Raw genomic sequence first — 19,166 nt, forward strand, 5'->3', positions numbered from 1 at the left:
GATACCGAGCACGCGCACACCCACGGAACACCTGTGGGCGTAACGGATTTTGACAGGTAAGCACGTTTCTTCACCGTCACGCTCGCACTGTCCCGAAGAGGAGGCTGTTGGTCATGTTATAACATCTGCACGCACAGCGAATTGCTACATGGTGAAAGAATTCTATCAGAACAAAAAAACAAAACAAAACAAAAAACAATGAAGTAGTGAGCTGGACTTCACTGAGTAGTCGGCTGCTGGCCCGACAGTCTTGCAAAGCTCGGTTTGTGGCCTCACAGTCGGACAGTTAGGTAACAATTAGGTAACATTTAGGTAAGCTCGTGCACATCTGCATTACAGGTCCCCAGCCCGTCACTCCAGAAACTCGGGGACTTGTGCCAGTCTTAGGTAAGCTCTCTGCACAGCAGCATGGCAGACTCTCTGTGCAGGCTCTTCCATTCCTCCACAAAGAGCACTTCAAAAACTGTTGAAGAGCGTGGCAAGTGGGGCAGCAAAAAGGAGTTCATCCTGTCTGTGGCCGGTGCTATTATTGGACTTGGCAACGTGTGGAGATTTCCATATCTTTGCTACAAGAATGGCGGGGGTGAGTATTTCTGTTATGCTCCCCCTTAACCAAAGTGCAGTGCGATGTCTGAACCTCCGAAACCTCTCAGAGAGAGAGAAGAAACAGACTACGACCAGTAGACTATTGTTTTATTAATCGCTTGTGACTTTTTCTTGGTTGGGGGAGGGTCTAATTAGCGGATGAAAAACGTATTAAATGGTTTATAAGCAGCTTAGTTTTCATCCCCGTTTCCTTCTGTCCCACAGGTTATTGAAAAAAAAAAATACATTGCCAGATTTATTCTGGTTTTTTTATTACAAAGAAAATTCCTTTCGCCTTTTTTTGTAGCCTAATTTGAATTTTACTGATTAATCTACAGAGTTTTAGGCGCATGACAGAAGCAAACAACAAAAAGTGCGCTGGGTCAATGCAACAGTGTTTTGGCAGAGGGCAGCAAGTTTACCAATCAGAACAAGTTACAAAGTAAACGCCATGTGATGATGTCAGTGTAATAAACAGTAAAGTAAGTTACACATCCCAAAAGTCATTATATTAATAAATGTTTACAAGAGAAGCAGTCGGTTAAACCATCGTAACAAATGCCAGTGCCACTGAAGCTGGACCAGAAAACAAGCTCAAGAACCGCCTTTAAGTCAAAGCGCAGGGCGTGGAGTCGGAGTCAGCGTGGTTTTCACGAGCCCGTGTCAGCAGAGACTACACACCTGTGACGTAACGCAGTACCGAACCGCTGCAGTGCGCAGAAAGTCCCACAGTGCATACTTTTCGCATACGGAGCTTATTATCACCACTACTGGCGCACATCCCAGGACTGCTCCTCACCAGAAAACAGTCTGTCCACACTGATGCACAGACCGTGGAGCTGCTCATTATAGTGTTGTTTGTTATACATGTGTGATTTTAATAAAGTGAAAGTGTGGAAGATCAGCAGTAGGGTTAACCAGTATAAACGAAGCCAAAGATTTATGTGGGTAAATGAAACAAAATGTGTCATCAGAGGATGAAAGATGAAGTGCTTTGGCAGTATGTTCTAAACCATGCCAATATGTCAATTTTAATGAGATTTATAACAAGAAGAGGAGCGATTTGGCACCAAAAACAGGTTTTGTTCCTCAACAGCTGCAAATATTAATCTCAAAGAGGGTTAAAGGCCACATTTACCAGCAAGTTTACTTCAGCTGCCAGAAAGGTGTGAAAGAATGTGTTCTTTGACACTTCAGTGAATTACTTACAGCTCTTTCTGCTGCCTTCCCTCCAGAAATACATGATACTTTCAGATTTTAACATGTAAGCAAAATCAAACCCAGCCTGTCCCGTCTCAGGAACAGGAGCTGCAGCCCAGGAGTCTTGACTTTGCCTTTTTTAAAATGTTAAATAAAGCAAGGTTGGCAGGGTACAAATTTGTTAAACTGGACACTTTAGAACAGGATCTCAAGAGGGACTGAGTTTCCAATTCTACCCGCAAGCTTGACTTGCTGTATCACCTTTGTTTACTTGTTATAGCTAAAAAATGTTGAAGAGTTTAAATTTTTAGGGGTTGCCTTAGATTTCATCATTACATTAAAAAATCAAGCCTAACACTTGAATGCAGCGATGCTCTCTCACTTCCATGACTGTATGTCATGCTGAACCACCAGATCACTTCACAAATGTCATATATGTCTTATACGTATATACGTCATATATTATCTGCAGCCTCTAAAAAGATTTGCCCATCCCTGTTCTGAGCAAATGAGACTGTGGAGGGCCTAAGCAACGCACTGCTTTTGCACGATCAGCCTTCTTCTATAAAGAAAATAATGCTTGAAATGTGCATCCAAGTAATTTGAATACTTGTACAGATTTACATTGCATTTGATGTGTGAGCATTAATGTCATTATTATGATTGCTGCTTTTTACCAAACAGATATAAAAGGCAGGGGAGTATTTTCATCACGCAGCCAGCTGGATGGGTGGGCAGCTTGTACACCCAAGTAGAAGTGGTGTTTCAAATAGATCCCACAGGTGTATCTGCTAAAGAATCTCAGCCTCAAGGTCAGGGGTCAGAAGTCAAGTTTTCTAAAAATCTTGTGGATGTGATAACTCAAGAAGGAAGTTACCTAACATTTTGAAATCGATACCATAAGTGCATCTACTAAAAATCTCCAACGAGTTCGAATCTCAGTGACCTTGAACTAAAGGTTAGAGGTTAGAGGTCAAGTTTTGTGAAAATCTTGTGAATGTGATTACTTGAGAAGATGGCAATGTAGTGTAGTGATGTAGTGATACCACAGGTGCATCTATTAGCAGGCTGAGCCACCGCCAGTATTTTAATTGTTGTATAATTCTGTATGTCTGATTAACACTTTGATACATTTTCAATAATTTTCCATTTGTCAGCATGTGTATCTGTAGGTATGCATGTATGTGTGTGTGCTTGCACATGCATGTAGGTGTAAGTCTTGGCGTGTCTCTGCTGATAGACTTTATAAATCCGTCTCTCTGGACAGCAAATGGAATTGAGCTAGCAGCTGAATCAGATAAAGAGCATTGATCCCCTTGTGTGATTCATTTCGTACATAGTGTTTGAAAGAAATAAACAATAAATAGGCTAAACAACAACAAAAGTGACTTGTGGTGGTTTCGCCAACACCTTTAAATATCCATCAGAGACCCAGCCTATTCATTTAATGGACATTTGTTTTTGGACTTTTGACTTATTTGAGCTACTGAGTCCTGATGTGCTCAATAGAGGACAATGATCAAGGATATCGCATGTGTTTGTGTGGCCTATTTTAGCTCCAAAGAGGCAGGAAATCACAAAAACAGTTAAACTGGAAGATACTATTTTGCTTGGTTATCAGGAGGATATCATGTCATTACTGTATTTCGTCCCTGTTATTTTAACTGTTAACATTTGCTTCCCTCAAAGCAGAGCCAAGCCATATGTTGTTTACTGTGTTTACAGTTATTTTTTCCTACCTCTAGGTGCTTTCTTAATTCCTTATGTCCTGTTCCTTGTGACCTGTGGCATACCTCTATTTGTGCTGGAGACGGCACTGGGCCAGTACACCAGTCAGGGGGGGATCATGTGCTGGAGGAAGGTCTGCCCCTTGTTTGAAGGTGAGCTAACCACTGGGATTGTGGTGAGGCAGATCAAGGAAGAAAAACTGAGAGAATGCAATGTTAACAGTTATGTTGTTTCCAGGCATGGGATACACCAGCCAAATGATCATTTTCTATGGAAGTATCAGCTATATTGTGATTTTAGCCTGGGCTTTTCTCTTCTTGTTCTCTTCCTTCTCTGGAGAGTTGCCATGGGCCACCTGTAATAACACCTGGAACACAAGTAAATTCAATTTTCTGTCCCACATATACATCAACAAATTACTGACTTAATTGGTAAATGAATTGTAAGTATGTAAAGGTTGGATTGAAATGTTAATATGCAAATATTCACACAACTGTACATTTATGAAATACTAAAGCTAATGTTCACAATATTTAATGCAGTATTCACTTGTTGATGTGTCAGCAGAGCGTGTTTAACAAGATTTTGATACATTTCAGATCGTTGTGTAGAAATAAACAACTACAATACTACTGCCAACTGGACATCACCTGTGAATGCATCATCTTCTGTTTTAGAGTTTTGGCAGTAAGTCACAAATCAGAGATAATTTGTTAACAATCCTCAACATTGTTTTAAAATTTATGTAAAAATTCAGATACGTATATTACGTGCATTGCGTGGCTGTTGGCATTAATGGTAATTAATACAGAGTTGTACCTAATAAAGTGGCCAATGAGAGTAAGTGTCATTAGTTATTGTTTTTCTCTGGCTTTAATTGCTATGATAAGAGACTATGATAACAGATCTTTTTTGCAAAACACTCATTTGCTACTATTTGATGAGTACTATAATAAGTTTCATTTGATACTCAATATAGTATTCTGTGTATACTGGCATATACTTTATAACACCAGTATAGTTTTTAAAGAATTTTACTTGACTTTTTAAAATGAGAAGTACAAATTTAGAGGAAATTATAGGTTAGGAGTAGTATGAAATGTCATGTGTCTGTTAAGCAGGGTTAAGCTGTTATGACACATTTAAAATGTGTAGAACACCAAAACTAAATAAAAAATCTTACAGAAATATCCCACATTTTGATAAATGTTTAGTGTGAAGATGCTTTAGATACAAATAGTTTTACTGAAGGGTCTGTTACTTCTTTTGACATTTTGCTGTCAGTGTGTAGAGATCTACAAACTGTTAAACTGATGTCTCAGTCACTTTTTTGATGTTGCTCTGTTAGGGTGGAGCGTAGTTGCCCCTGGCATTAAACACTTAATTTGGCCAGAACAACTGAAAACACCCCTGTACTGAAGGTGTGAAGGGCTTTTAATTGCATGTTGAAGCTTGTGTCATTCTAAATAGTTTCATGAGCTTCAACTTCAACAGACCTTTCATGCCGAACCCAGTGACTTGTCAATCTATATGTAAGCACTTTAGTATACTGTGTAAGTATGCTGACATCAGTTTTCTAGCCACACTCACTGAATCTTCATTTTTGAAGTCTTTGTGTATTAACTAGATTCAAAATTTTACAAAAGAGTAGGTTTTACCCAACTACATACATTGGTTTAAAAGACCATTCCATACACTGATAGTACGTCTTCTTTCAGGCGTCGGGTGTTGAATATATCCAGCGGCATAGAGAACTTGGGAACCATACAGTGGGACCTTTCTCTGTGCCATCTTCTAGCCTGGGTCATCTGCTACTTTTGTGTTTGGAAGGGAGTAAGATCCACGGGAAAGGTAACACTAAAAGGAAAAATGTTGAGTTGCATTTTATACCCTCAGCAGTTTTCAGCAGTTGTCACTGGCTTTCAGGTTCTTCAAGGAATCATTCAGATTCATTGACATTTCATGTTGCACAGTGTCTTTGTAGCTGTTGCCAATTTTATTGTGAAAATCAAATTTTCATTTATTTGGAGTTTCCATATAGATAGACAGATGTTTTGCATACTTTCTAATCTGGATTTGTAAACTTTTAGGCACACTTATTTCCTAAATTTCCCTTGGCGACCTTTGTACATCGGTTTGTTGTGTAAGCATGAAATTACATCACCTACTGACATAAAATGCTATTAAGTTGTAGTGGAGGTGAGATAATCAGTGGCTGCATAATAGAAGGGTTATAAAAATCCTAAATTGTTTCGGTACTGAGCTCAAATTACCTATTTGCCACGACTTGTTCTCAAAGTGATTCAGGTGTGGCGTGGAAAAAAATGAAACGATAAGAGCTCCCAGACATCCGCTGCTTTTTTCCCCCTCAGGCTGCCGCCACGGCAGTCGTTCAGTCTCACATTTGCACATGCCTGGCTTTCATACAGCGTATTCGAACCACACCACAACACATAACAGCCCAAGTTGGCACAAAAGAGGGTTATGAAAGCAAGTTTTACAACTGTTATGGAATATACAGCATCCTTTTAATAAACAAAGGAAAATATAGCAATATTATATTCTTGTACTTCTTTATGTTATTTCTTGATCCAATGTGTCGCACATGATTTAAATTCTGGTCATGGAAGTCGCAGTTAAATAAGAATGGTATTATGCATTTGGTTTTACCTCCAAAGACTAAATGCAAATATTCACACAACTGTGAACAATATTCACAGTTGTGTGACTTGTTGAATAATATCTTGATGCTGACATTAACAGCATGGCCTCATCATAGCGTGTGGTCATAAACAAGTAATCCTTAATTTAAAACCTAATTTATTTTTTATATATATACAGGCTACATATTTCACTGCCACATTCCCCTTTGTCCTGTTAATCATGCTGTTTGTCAGAGGAATGACCCTTCCTGGAGCCTTCCATGGTATCAAGTACTACTTGTACCCCAATCCTGAACGGCTCGCTGACCCACTGGTATGATTCAGCCTCATTTCGTAATTGTGTCAGACTTTTCTGCAGCGGTGTTTATGAACTAATAACTTGGTTTACAGGTCTGGATGGATGCTGGAACACAAATATTTTATTCCTATGCCATATGTTTGGGATGCCTGACTACACTTGGGAGCTACAACAAGTACAACAATAACTGTTACAGGTGAGCTCCTCACGAAGATATGACAAACATTTTAGTTTTTATGTCAGTGGCTGTCTCCAAATACTTTGCCACTAAATGTGTTTACAGCAGCTTTCTTACTTTCTGAAAGGCTTTAGCACTGGTCTAAGTAAATAACACATCAAGAAAACACATACTTGAAAATGATTTTGATTACAGCACTTGTCATATGTGCATCCATTACCCATTCTTTTTTTATTAACCTTTAAGCACAGGTAGACATTCAGTCACCGTACAAAGCACTTTTCTATCTTACCAACCTCTTAAAGGACTTTAGACTACAGATCACATTTTAACCACACATTCATGTAGTGCTTTATTCCATGCACTTTATTATTTATGTATTCTATGGGCAGACTCCAGTAAAACCATACTGGATTACTGGCGACCGCAGTCCTTGGTTTTTGCTCTCAAGGAGATCCCTGAGAACCTGGAGGAGTCACTCCAACCGGAATCTGTAGCAGCTGTAGAACCGGTTTATATACATCTGCACTGAACTCACTAAGGCTGCAAAGAAAAGCAATCTGTGCTGAGAAGCACCTTGTAAACTGAATTAGCACCTCAAGCACTACCGCAAACAGAACATTAACCAGTGGGTAACAATGAAAGTGTTTCCCACAGCCCATTATCTTTTTGTTGTCCTAAATAAAATAGTGAGATTATGCTTTCTTTCTGATTTGCAGAGACTCCTTTTATCTTTGTTTGTTGAACAGCGCGACCAGCTTCATGTCAGGCTTTGCCATTTTCTCAGTTCTGGGTTACATGTCTCAAAAGCAGGGTGTCGACATTGCTACTTCGCTGAGTCAGGTATGGATGTCAGTCTGAAAAGTGTTTCAGTCTGGCTTTTTTACCTCATCCATTATGCAAAAGATAAAGACAGATTAGCATGAAAGCTTGTGATTTAGTTTCAAAGTTGATCCAAGTACAACTCTGGACACAAGAATTTTTAAAAAAGCTTCTTTAACACTGCAAGCAGATTAGTTCTTTCACACAACACATGCATCAAATTGAAATAAGAGGAAAATGTCATCTAGATGTTCTCAAGATAATATCATGAACTCAGCTGGATCCAGCGGCTCAGTTCATGGAAGCAGCTTTCAGCCTTGGTAGAGGTGTATGATCCCGAACTGCTCTTATTTTTCATTTTTATAGTTAGGATTTTTACACTTAAATTTTAAAATTATCCACAAGCATACAGGATCAGCTCTGGCACTACTGACTTTGACACTATAAGGCATGATGTTGGGGAATTTTCACAAGCATGGAATGATTGTCCCTTATTTCTAAGACTTGGAGCAGCTTATGCTTATAATGCTGAAACTTCTGTACTCCATGCTGTGTAGTGTGTGCTCAACTACTGCCAACCGAAATTGAGTAAGAATGCCACTCAGGGTTTCTGTAGTCAATAACAACCCCAACACATGAATGCAGCACACATTTTATTATCAGATGGTCTGTCAGTCAATATCATAGAGCAATATTTGTATTTGTGGCCATCAGGCTGTTCTATTTAGCAGTAGCAATAATTAGTTATTGTTAATATTTCTTCCCTCACACCCAACTGGTCGCAGCAGATAGCCGCCCCTCCCCTGAGTCTGCTTCTGCCGAAAGTTTCTTATCATAAAAAGGACGTTTTTCCTTCCCACTGTTGCCAAAGCGCTTGCTCATAGAGGGTCAAATGATAGTTGTGTTTTTTTTCTTTTTTTCTCTGTATTATTGTTGAGTCTTTACTTTAAAATATAAAGTGCCTTAAGGAGACTGTTGGAAACATAAACCTAATGCATCTATCTTTCCCGGCTGTTGTTTTGAACTACTATGTACAAAAAAATACTACTATTATGGAAAATGTTGTTTTCCATTAACTACAACCTGCTTCCTGGAGGCATACTGCATACCTCCAGGGACTATGCATGCCTTTTCTATCTACAGAAAGTACACCGTCTTTCAAGGTTTTACATATCAGTAAATTTAAAAAATGCAGAAGCAGTGTATGAAAAACTAAGTGGACTGAATGTTTTATTAGCTTGTGGAACCATCTTTAGCAGGAATAACTGAAGCAGTTGTTTTCTGCATTACTTTATCGGTTTCTCGCATCATTCTGTTGGAATCGTAGCGCTCTCTGCTTCTTCAAACATAGCTTCTCTTCACTGAGGTTTACGGACATTCATTTATTCGCAGCTCTCTTAAGGTACCCCCACAGAATTTTTGACCTCTTAATTTCAGCTTGAATTTAGGCCTATTTAAACTATAAGAAATCAGCACCTTACTGGTAATTCATTTTCTATTCCTACCGTTTAACATGTTTCAGATTTATTTGATCCAATCTGCATTTCCTTAACAGTTGTACAACCCTGTATTGATCATAAAGTTTTCATTTAGAGACACTTTGGCATCTGTTTCACTTTGTAGGTCCAGGACTTGTTTTCATAGTCTACCCACAAGCTGTGACCCTGCTGCCTTGGCCTCAGGTCTGGTCTGTGTGCTTCTTCGCCATGATCATCTTGTTAGGAATAGATGGTCAGGTGAGTTGCAGTTTTTTTATATCTCCTAAGAAAATGTAATGCAGTATTGTTATTTTTTTTTTCTTCTGGTTAACTTACCTCGACACTAACCTGTCTTTGTGTAATTCTCAAGTTTGCAGGTCTTGAAAGCATCATGACCTCTTTGACAGATGTCTTCCCCTCCCATTTAAGGAAAGGATATCACAGAGAGCTTTATCTGATGCTGATCTGTGTGCTTAGCTATCTGTTTGGCCTGTTATTGGTGTCACAGGTGAGATGTTTAAAAACAACATAATTATTATAACTTTCATGCCTGAAATTCATTTCATAAAAGTTGCAATAGTGGCAATGCAAGACCGGAAAAATATAGTGCTACAAAAAATGATGGTTGTGTAAATCTGAATATTTAATGGCACCTGCTTTTTATATGGATCTTGTGCAGTGTTTTTGTAAATGCCCCAGGCTTGGTGGGCTTGGTATCATGGGTATAATGGGAAATCAAAACAAGGGAAGCACAAAAATCACATGTCTGCATGTGCTCAGGGGAGTCTGGGTGTCCTGCGAGGACACTTCAGGTGTATGTAGTACTGGGCCCGTTGCTGTGGACTTTTAGTTCCTTCACAACAATAGTGAGACCACACTTTGAATTAATAGCAATGTCAGGTTTGGTGGGTGTTGAATTCCCTTTGTTTCTGATTCTGTTTAAAATTCTTATTGATACATTTGTGTGGGACATGATGGACTCATGATCACAACCTTGCTTTTTGTGTATGATGTGGTCCTTCAGGCTTCATCAGGTGGCAGTTTGCTGGCAAATGGGATGCAGCAATGATGAGAATTACAACCTTGAAGTCTGAAGCCATGTTTCATAGCTTGAAAAGATTGGAATGCCTGCTCCAAGTTGGTTGGCATTGCTGCCACATGTAGAAAAGTTCAAGTACCTCAGGGTCTTGAGTGAGAAGAGTGGTAGGAACAGTAACAGGGATGTTCATAGCCTCACTTATAACCATGAGCTATGGGTTGTGGTCAAAAGGACAAGATTGGAAATAATTAGCAAAAATGGATGTACTTTGAAGGGCTTCTGGGACTTAGGCTTACAGTTACAGAGGAGTTTGGTCAATTTGTAGGCAAGGTGTTTTTAGAAGGGTTAGGAAGGATGGCCTAGGCAGGACACAACAGAGTGATGGGGGTGTGGGAATCTCATCAACCCAGACCTGAGTGGAGAAGCGGCTGTCTTTCAAAACTGCAGCAAATGGTTTCTTCAGTTCACAAAGAGCATATTAACCTAATTAACCTAATTTATTGGTAAACATGCCCCTGTCTGGAGATTTATGAAATTTGTTGATGAGATTTTGTACTAATGCTTCTTTTAGTATAATATAGAGTTCACTTTGCTTTCTAAATTTGTAGGATATCAAAGTTGTTGAAAAAAGGGATATACTAGATAATAAGTGTGAATAGCAACAAGATTAACATGATGAATGTTTTAATTTTAGGCTGGTGCATACATTCTGCAGATCTTCGATCACTATGTTTGCAGCGGTCCTACTCTGCTGCTGATGGCAATTTTCCAGTCAGTTACGATTGGATGGATTTATGGTAAGACAAAATTGTTATTGTTATAAAAGTCTTTGATTTTTATGTATTTTTATAGTGACGTCCTACTAACTGTCCACTATTATTACCAAAATATATGTTGTAATTCTCTATACATGCTGTATATACATACAAACGTAGGGCTGGATTTACAGCACAAAGCATTTTTGGTAATTTAAAAGCAACTGTCAGGACCTGCTAAAGAGGCACAATATCAACTGAAAGATGGGGATGCAGGTTTTTTTTGCTATTGAACTTATTGCATTTCTATCTGCAGAAATCTTGAAATGTACTGAATTTAATGCAGACAAAAGCAGGTCTATTTTCATACCTGATGCAGTGTTATTTGGAAGATATTTGCGACATGTTATCATTTCGCATAATCAGCCCCAGCCTCCCCACACCCAGCCCTGTATCTTTTTTTCTTATATTTAGCTTTCAAGGAGTCAGACTAACTTATTATATTTTTTTAGTTGTCTTGAATAATACTCCAGGCTTTTTGAAGGTATTTCAAGGTTTTTCTTTGGACATTGGCTGTTTTCACTTATTGTCAGTCCAGTTCTTGTACCGGCCCATTTTCAGAGGAATGTTTTATTTTGTGGGCAGCACGGTGGCACGGTGGTTAGCACTGTTGCCGCACAGCAAGAAGGTCCTGAGTTCAATTCCACCATCAGGCTGGGGTCTTTCTGTGTGGAGTTTGCATGTTCTCCCCGTGTTTGCGTGGGTTTCCTCTGGGTACTCCGGCTTCCTCCCACCGTCCAAAGACATGCAGCTTGTGGGGATAGGTTAATTGGATAATCCAAATTGCCACTAGGTGTGAATGTGAGTGCGAATGGTTGTCTGTCCCTGTGTGTTGGCCCTGCGACAGACTGGCTGCCAGGGTGTACCCCGCCTCTCGCCCTATGACAGCTGGGATAGGCTCCAGCGCCCCCCGCGACCCTGAAAAGGATAAGCGGAAGCGAATGGATGGATGGATGTTTTATTTTGTTTGTTAAACACATAATTTAAGGGATGAACTAGTGTTGTATCTACAAATAAAATACAAGCAAATAACTGATTTTATATTGTATCTTGAGGCAAAAACATAATTTATTCCCTTTTCTTTGGTTGATTTTATGACAAAATGGCATAAAGTAGTATTTTTGTACTTCTCAAAGAACTAAAAAAACCTGGAATATATTAGCATGGTATGCAGCTTGTCCTTAAAATAATTTGAGGAACCTGAACAATTGACAAAGGCCTCCTCCTTAAATTCAAGCTGAGAGTTTACAGCCCATATTCACTGTATAACTGTCATTTGAAAAAGTGTTCATTGTAAAAACCTTAAAAATATAATTTTGTTATGCGGAAATATTAAGTTTCTTTCTAGTAAACTGTCTCTGTTCTAGGTGCCGATCGCTTCTACACCAACATTGAGGACATGATTGGATACAGACCTCTGCCACTGATCAAGTACTGCTGGCTCTATGCCACCCCTCTCATTTGCAGTGTAAGTTTCTAAAGCAGCTTCTGTAAACAGTTTATCAATATGCTCTATTCTCATCCCATAATGTTTATTATTTATATATTTTCCTTTAAAGGGAACACTTATATTTTTGCTCCTGAGGTACACCCCACTGAAGTTCAACAACACATACGTGTATCCTTGGTGGGCTTACTGCGTTGGCTGGTTCCTCGCGCTGTCGTCGCTTTCTATGATCCCAGTCACTATGATCTACAAACTGGCCAAAGGAAGAGGGAGTCTCTGGCAGGTCAGTGATGTTGTTAGTGTCGGCTGTTAGTACTATAGATTTTTAATGACCTGATAATAACTGACAATATTAATTCCTTTACCAAGCGTCTGAAGACCAGCTCCCAGCCTGCAAGTGATCTTCGAGGAATGGAAAAGGAAATGATAAATGTCCATGATTCACTACGTGCCCCAAAATAACTGTTCAGCCATATTCACTGAAATGCAAATCTTTAAACGTATCTTTTAATTTGCATTTTAAATAATACTTAAGGTGTGGGTCCTCTATTATGCACATATATGGTGGCTGGTATTAATATTTTTTATAAGGTGAAAGGGTCTATCTGAAGCACGAAATGTCTGAATATCTGTTAGAGGTTGAATGTATAAAATACTACACTGATATGGAGCCTCTGATATGACTTTAATTTGCATTTCAAATACCTCAAACCCTAACAACAATAACATTTTTACTTGACTTTTTACTTTAAACTCACTACGAACACACAGACGTTGAGGTTGAAAAGAAACTTACAATTATTATTTATAGACCAACACAGTGAATAGAGATTATAAAACTAGTGCTGTCAGCATTAAATCTTGTTAAAATGACGTTAACGCCATAACCGCATTAACGCGGCAAATTTCCGTTAGCGAGCTAACGCGGATCGCCCCGTGCGAGGGGCTGCATGGCGCCGTGCAGCCCCTCGCACCATGACAGCATAAACAAGTTTTTTTTTCTTTTTTAGAAACATAAAAGCGAGGTCTTTTAGTGTTTAAAAGTATTGAGCTGAAAACATGTATTCACAGTTTAACACGTTTTTATGATGAAAGTATTTACTTTTTTAATGGTTTCCTACATTACATCAACTGCTACTTCTGTTACAATGTGTTTTTGTGATGTTTCATGGAAATCTGGGTTATTTTAATACAACATTTTTATATATTCATACAAATTGAAAAGTAAAATGCTGCTTTTCTGTTCCTCTCTGTCAGAACCTGTTTTAAAAATTATATCTATGTTTTTGAAATCTAAATATTTTTAAAACATTTTTTTCCATTCTTGCATTAAGTTCTAAATACTTTAATAACTTGGGCACCCGCGTAGAAACACCTTCATAACATTTAAAATGAAAACCTTTTTTATGTTTATATTCCTATAGCCTTTTGGCTGAAATGCACTGAATACAAGCAACAGAGGTCAGTTTTGTTTTGTTTTTTTACTTCAGACTCCTTTTGTCCCCCCTCCTTTTTTAATTACCTGGAACTGAGGAGTAACTATGAGTCCTTTGGAAAGATTTCTCCTTGACGTTTTCTGGTATGTATTCCATGTTCCTTGTGCTATACACACATATCAGGAAACACTAGGCCTAACGATCCGTATGTATTTTAAGCATTCAGAGTATATTTCATAATATTCTTTTTTTTTTATCAACATGTATGATAAACCAGATAAATATTGCTGTTCAAGTCTGTCAAAAAGTGGTTAATGTTTGCTCCTTACATTTATAACTGAACTCCTAAAATGCCTTAAACATTACTTTTACTTTAAGGTGCATTGTATTTTCTTGGATTATTGTATTGGTTACAAGACTTTTTAAATGTGTTTTGATATTTGACCTTGAATTTGTATAATAAAATACTTTGGGGAATAATTTAGCTTTCACTGTGAAAGCTTTTCTGTAATTTAAGTGAATATGTTGAGAGAGTGTGACAGATACAGACTGTATGGTGCGGGGGCCAATCCATGACTGATCAGTTTCAATTGTGTCTTTGGAGCATTGACAGTTTGTTTAGGCTTGTTGTCATGCTAGAAAATAAAACTGTTGCCAATCACATGCTTTCTAGATGGCATTGCATGGTGGATGACAATCTGATGGCACTTTTCTGTGTTCATAATTACATTAATTTGAAAAAAAAAAATCCAAAACAACTGGCTGAAATTCAGCTCCTCCAACATGTTTTACAGATGTTTGTAGACACTCGTTGTGTCTCTCCTGAGCTTTCATTTTACAGATATGCAGTAATCAATATTTGATTGATGCTGCTCGTCATTTAATTGCTCTTGTGGTCTTATTTTTATTCCTTGCGGAGTTAAAACTTATAACCAATACACATTATAATAATCAATAATTTGGCTTTAAAACGTAATTTGTTTTGATAGTGATAACTAAGTAGGAATGTCTAACAGTTTGATGGGTTAATATTGTCTACAGGTTATTTGCACAGCTGAAGAAAACACATTTTATTTACATTAAAAAGATATTTATTTTAAAAAAGCAAACAAACAAACAAACAAACAAAAGTTTCATTTAACTGGATACATTTGCTCTGAGAATTTTGATATCATCAGCTGGACGATCTTGGCTGTTCGTCTCCACCATCCCTATCCGGTTCAGCACTCCCATCCCCTGACACACTCTTCCAAAAATACTGTGCTTTCCATCTAACCACTGAGTGGGTGCGAGGGTGAGGAAGAACTGACTGCCATTGGTGTCCGGCCCCGCGTTGGCCATCGCTAGAATACCAGCACCTAACAGGCACAGAGACATAATGAGAAATTATAAATGTCCTCACTATCAATTATCACACAGATATTTATCGGGATCACTGGACTCAGTTTATTCAGCAGTGAACTAAAGAAATGTTTCAAAAACACCAGAAACCTTTACAAATTATTGGTATACATGAACTCTACTGAAGATTTGAATCTAAAAATAAAGCGTCCATATGTGAACATGTGCATACAAATACCAGATTAAGACATCAGTACTGACACACACAAATGATTTGAAGGATTTGCTGCAGAGCCTGTCTTTATAAGCCTATAAAAAAGCCTTTCACCTACACATCTATTCCAGTGTTGCTCTTCTACGTGCATTACCTGTGAATTTTAGTTCTGGGTGTAGTTCGTCCTCGAACTGCTTGCCAAAAATGGAGGCACCACCTCGACCTGTTTGGAAAACAAACATCACAAGTGGTGCATTGGATGAGTTTTCTGAAGACCATGAACATGTGAAATTAATCAGACAGTAGTGACAGGGCCACTTTATTAGGTATACATATAACTACTCATTAATCTAAATACCTAATCAGCCAATCACATAGCAGTAACTCTGCATGTAGACATGTTCAAGACAACAATAAAGTTTAAACTGAGCATCAGAATGCAGAAGAAAGGTGATTTAAGTGACTTTGAACTTAGCATGAATACTTCAAAATTGCTGATCACACAACCATCTCCAGGGTTTACAGTCTGTAAAAGAGAAAATTCTCTGGGCAAAAATGTCTCGTTGATGCCAGAGGTCAGATAAGAACGGACAGACCTCTTTAAGTGATATGAAGCCAACAGTAATTCAAATAACAACAACCAAGATATGCAGAACACACAGCGTATTGAAGCGTGAAGCAGACGGGATACAGCAGATCACAGTACATGCCACTCCTGTTAGTTAAAAACATGAAACTGAGGCTACAATTCACACAGCTGGTGTTAATGGTGTGGGAGATATTGTCTTGGCACACGTTGGGCCCCTTAGTACCAGGTGAACATCTTTCAAAAGTCAAAGCCTGCCTGATTATTATTGCTGACCATGCCCATCGCTTTATAGCCACAGTGTTACCCATATTCTGATGGCTGCTTCCAGTAGGATAATGCACCTTATCACAAAACTCGGATAGCCTGAAATTGGTTTGATTTACATTACAACGAGATCGCTGTACTCAAATCACCCGCACCTTGTTATACAATATCTGAAATTAACAAAACAAACAAAAAAACCCCCACTATATTTTCAGAAATATTTGTGGGTTTTTCTTGTTTGTTTTTTTTGTACTACTTCAACACTAAAGTGGCCCTCACATGAGATGACAGTGCCTGCAGTGGCCCACAGCTCATTTAAGTTTGAGACCCCTGCAATAGAGCATCTTTGATGAAAGTTGAGATTAAATAGGAGATGTCCAGTGGACAAAGCTGAATCTTTGTCACCTTGTTCAAGGTGTGCCATGAAGAATTAAGGCAGTTCTTTAGGCAAAAGGGGCTCCAACCAAGTATTAGTAAGGTGTACCTAATAAAGTGGCTGATTAGTATATATAAAAGAAGATTCAATATTAAGAATATTACATATTTTCCTGGGAAAAATACATACATGCTTTTGATGGCAAAGAAAAAGAGCAACTGTATAATATACAGTATTATACCCATCTGTAAATATTATTTGCATATGCAAACACACTGTTTAATGAAGTTATGTATTAACAAACAAAGCATCTGGTTAAAAGTCATGTTAATCACCTGAACACTGGATCTATATTAAGAGTTCTGACTGATTATAAAACTATGAGCATTAATATGCTGCTTCAACAGCCCTCATGATTCCATATAAGAATTTTGGAACTTGGCTTTGTGCACAGTCATAAAACAGTCGTGTCAGTGTATTTGGGGAGGGAAAAAAAACACAACACATTGTAAATGGGAACAATAAGAAAGACATCTACATTTACTTAGCTTCATGTTAAAGTGACTGACATATTTAATAATCTAGGCACCCTTAAGTAGCATTTAGCCTACTCAAATCATGAACCTGTTACCCTAACATGTGGACAGTGGTATTCAAACACTTATCTGTGACGAACCCACCTGTTCCTGTGGGATCTCCTCCCTGCACCATGAAGTCTTTGATGATCCGGTGAAACTTGGTGTTGTTGTAGTAGCCTCTTCTGGACAGCTCTGCGAAGTTCTTGCAGGTCTTTGGTGCATGATTCCAGTACAGCTCCACCACAACAGTCCCCATCCTGCAACGCACGGCCGGTTAGCATGTCTTTAGCGGCTCTGAATAACAAAGCTTCTCTCTTAAACTAGTTTTTAGCGGAAACATGCTATGCTTCATGCGGTTTGTTAAAAAGATTGTAAAAAAAATAAAATATGCAAAATTTATTAACGCAACAGACACCAACACTTCAGGTTCCTCAAAGCTAGCTGAGTTAGCATCCAGTGTTTCATTGGGGACTTACGTCGTCTCCAAAGCCACTGTGGGAGGCTGCCATGTGTCCGGAGGAATCCCCGACATTATCACCTCAAACCGTAAGCTACAACAGTTGTGAAAAAATGTTTAGTTAAACTTAAGTTCTAATAAGTAGCCAGGAATTTATTAGCCCAGCGAATTCATTCAACACATTTCAAAAGGAGTGTCTTCTTCTGTGGTTTGCCGAGCATTTCCTTTGAATGTTGGAGAAAGGCTGCCATCTGCTGGACGAACTAACATGAAACCCCCTTTTTTATTGTGTTGCTTACGTTTAGCATTCTTTACCAGCAACAGCCTCTCAGTAGTTCAAATTAACAGACGACTTTTTAACAGTGTTGTTACTAAGAATAAACTGAAAAACTACATAACAAACCACATTTCATTGTCATTTAGGCTTTACTTTGTAAAAAAGAAAAAGGACCCTGTCTTAAAGTTTGGTTATCTGGAAATCTGTCTTGATAATGTAGTTAAAGAGATTTCCAAATATGTATGATATACTAAATACATTTAACATTGCTTGTCCAACAACACTTAAAACTATCGAAAACATTCATAAAAGAAGTTTAAAACTACTTGACAAAAAACCGTGTGTTAAAAAAACATAAATTACTGAACTTCAATAACTTAGTGAAACTTAAAAGAGTGTGTTTAATATATAAAGTTTTACATTCCCTTGCTCCACCACCACTAAAGCAGTTCATTAGGCATAAAGAAAGCTCAGACAGGACCACTCAAGCTACAATCCGAGGAGACTTGTTTATACCCCACAGACGGACAGCATTTGGGCAGAACGTCCTTTCTGTCAAGGGTGGCCATCTGTGGAACAGTCTTCCTCAATCCATTAGAGAATGCTCTACATTCAATTTGTTTAAAAACTGGTTATGGACAAATCAAGTGTGTGATCATGTATAAGTTGTATAGTTTTAATGTTTTATTTGGGAACAGAATGGTGTGTGAATTTGGTGATGGAGTTTTTATTATGAATGAATTATGAATTTTCTATGAATTATCATGTCTATTTTTTTATGTTTATGGACAACAGATGGAAATTAGCCCTTGGCTATAATCTGGTATGTTTACATTCATGTAATTTTTTTTACATTTATGTTCATTAACATGCACTGTCCTAAATAAATTAATAAATATGTAAAACAAAAGAAATTCATATCATTATCACTGGCAGTAGTAGTAATAATAGCAGCAGTAGTTTATGTCATTACTAATAAAGTGCTTCCAAGGCGCAGTAACACACGTATCTTATGCATCTGAAGGATCCCTGGTAAGATTGTAAGAAGAACGCAGAGCCAGCCTCAGGGGGTGCTGATCCAACAGAGCCTGAAAAGGGAAAAGAGATTTCTTTTTTTATTTTTTTATTTTTGCTATTGCATCTGTTACTTGTTCACATAGGGCCAGGTAAGTTTGGAAAGCTTTTTTTTTCTCCTTCATGAACAAAGACATCATTTAAAAACTGGGGGTATGTGTGGTGTGTGTGTGTGTGTGTGTGTGTGTGTGTGTGTGTGTGTGTGTGTGTGTGTGTGTGTGTGTGTGTGTGTGTGTGTGTGTGTGTGTGTGTGTGTATCCATTGCTCTGCTTGGAGTATTGCTACGTAGTGTCTTAACTGGACAGAG

General features: G+C 38.2%; 1 protein-coding gene and 1 pseudogene across 1 annotated transcript; one reads left to right on the forward strand and one right to left on the reverse strand.

The window, feature by feature from the left end:
- The first annotated feature begins 408 nt into the window (after positions 1-408).
- LOC134627682 (sodium- and chloride-dependent GABA transporter 2-like) lies at positions 409-14,331 on the forward strand (annotated as a pseudogene).
- Positions 14,332-14,797: 466 nt separating this feature from the next.
- ppil1 (peptidylprolyl isomerase (cyclophilin)-like 1) lies at positions 14,798-17,730 on the reverse strand. The gene is made up of 4 exons (XM_063473021.1): positions 17,528-17,730; positions 17,154-17,308; positions 15,399-15,467; positions 14,798-15,047 (listed from the first exon to the last, which is right to left on the reverse strand). The coding sequence occupies exons 1-4, from the start codon at positions 17,581-17,583 to the stop codon at positions 14,827-14,829; spliced, it is 501 nt and encodes a 166-aa protein (XP_063329091.1). The 5' UTR covers positions 17,584-17,730; the 3' UTR covers positions 14,798-14,826.
- Between the last annotated feature and the right edge of the window lie 1,436 nt (positions 17,731-19,166).

This window comes from Pelmatolapia mariae, linkage group LG5 (genome assembly GCF_036321145.2).
Source record: "Pelmatolapia mariae isolate MD_Pm_ZW linkage group LG5, Pm_UMD_F_2, whole genome shotgun sequence".
Classification (NCBI taxonomy): domain Eukaryota; kingdom Metazoa; phylum Chordata; class Actinopteri; order Cichliformes; family Cichlidae; genus Pelmatolapia; species Pelmatolapia mariae.